Source organism: Carya illinoinensis, chromosome 8, assembly GCF_018687715.1.
Source record: "Carya illinoinensis cultivar Pawnee chromosome 8, C.illinoinensisPawnee_v1, whole genome shotgun sequence".
Taxonomy (NCBI): Eukaryota; Viridiplantae; Streptophyta; class Magnoliopsida; order Fagales; family Juglandaceae; genus Carya; species Carya illinoinensis.
The window spans coordinates 14,962,855-14,963,378 of record NC_056759.1 but is presented as its reverse complement, the minus strand read 5'-3'; the positions used below and the strand labels follow the sequence as shown (position 1 = coordinate 14,963,378).

Genomic DNA, 524 nt, shown 5'->3' with positions numbered 1-524 from the left:
ATGCTAGATCTCAAGCTTGATGCAGAGACAACACCCGGAAGAGCGAATCGTCTATGGGAGAGGTTAACAATAAAAGAAAAAATGATACTTGTTATACTAGATGATATATGGGAGAAACTTGATTTGGAAGCAATAGGAATTGATCCTTGTAAGGGATGCAAAGTAGTGCTGGTATCCAGACAGCGCGATTTATCATCTTGTGAAATGGGTACCCAAAAGGATTTTGGAATTGAAGTGTTACCCGAAAAAGAAGCATGGGAAATATTTGAGAAGATGGAAGCTGATCTGTTAAAGACCCGAATTTACGATTTATAGAAACTAAGATAGCTAAAGAGTGTGATGGTCTGTCTATTGCACTTGTAACAGTTTCTAAGGTATTAAATAATAAGGATTTATGTGAATAGAAGGATGACTTATAGCAACTACGACATCCTTGTCCCGAACATCTCATAAGAATGCAGTCAACTATATACTCTTGTATAGAGTTGAGTTTTAGACATCTTGAAAGTCAGGAGCTTCAATAT

The 524-nt window shown here is 36.6% G+C and overlaps 1 protein-coding gene across 1 annotated transcript; it reads left to right on the top strand.

Annotated features, from left to right (window-relative positions):
- Positions 1-315, top strand: LOC122274445 (disease resistance protein UNI-like). Its single transcript, XM_043083481.1, has one exon. It carries the CDS (start codon positions 1-3, stop codon positions 313-315), a length of 315 nt encoding a protein of 104 aa, XP_042939415.1.
- The last annotated feature ends 209 nt before the right edge of the window (positions 316-524 follow it).

Bases quoted from the DNA above. Each gene is read 5' to 3' on its own strand.
- LOC122274445 (XM_043083481.1), top strand. From the start codon at position 1: ATGCTAGATCTCAAGCTTGATGCAGAGACAACACCCGGAAGAGCGAAT.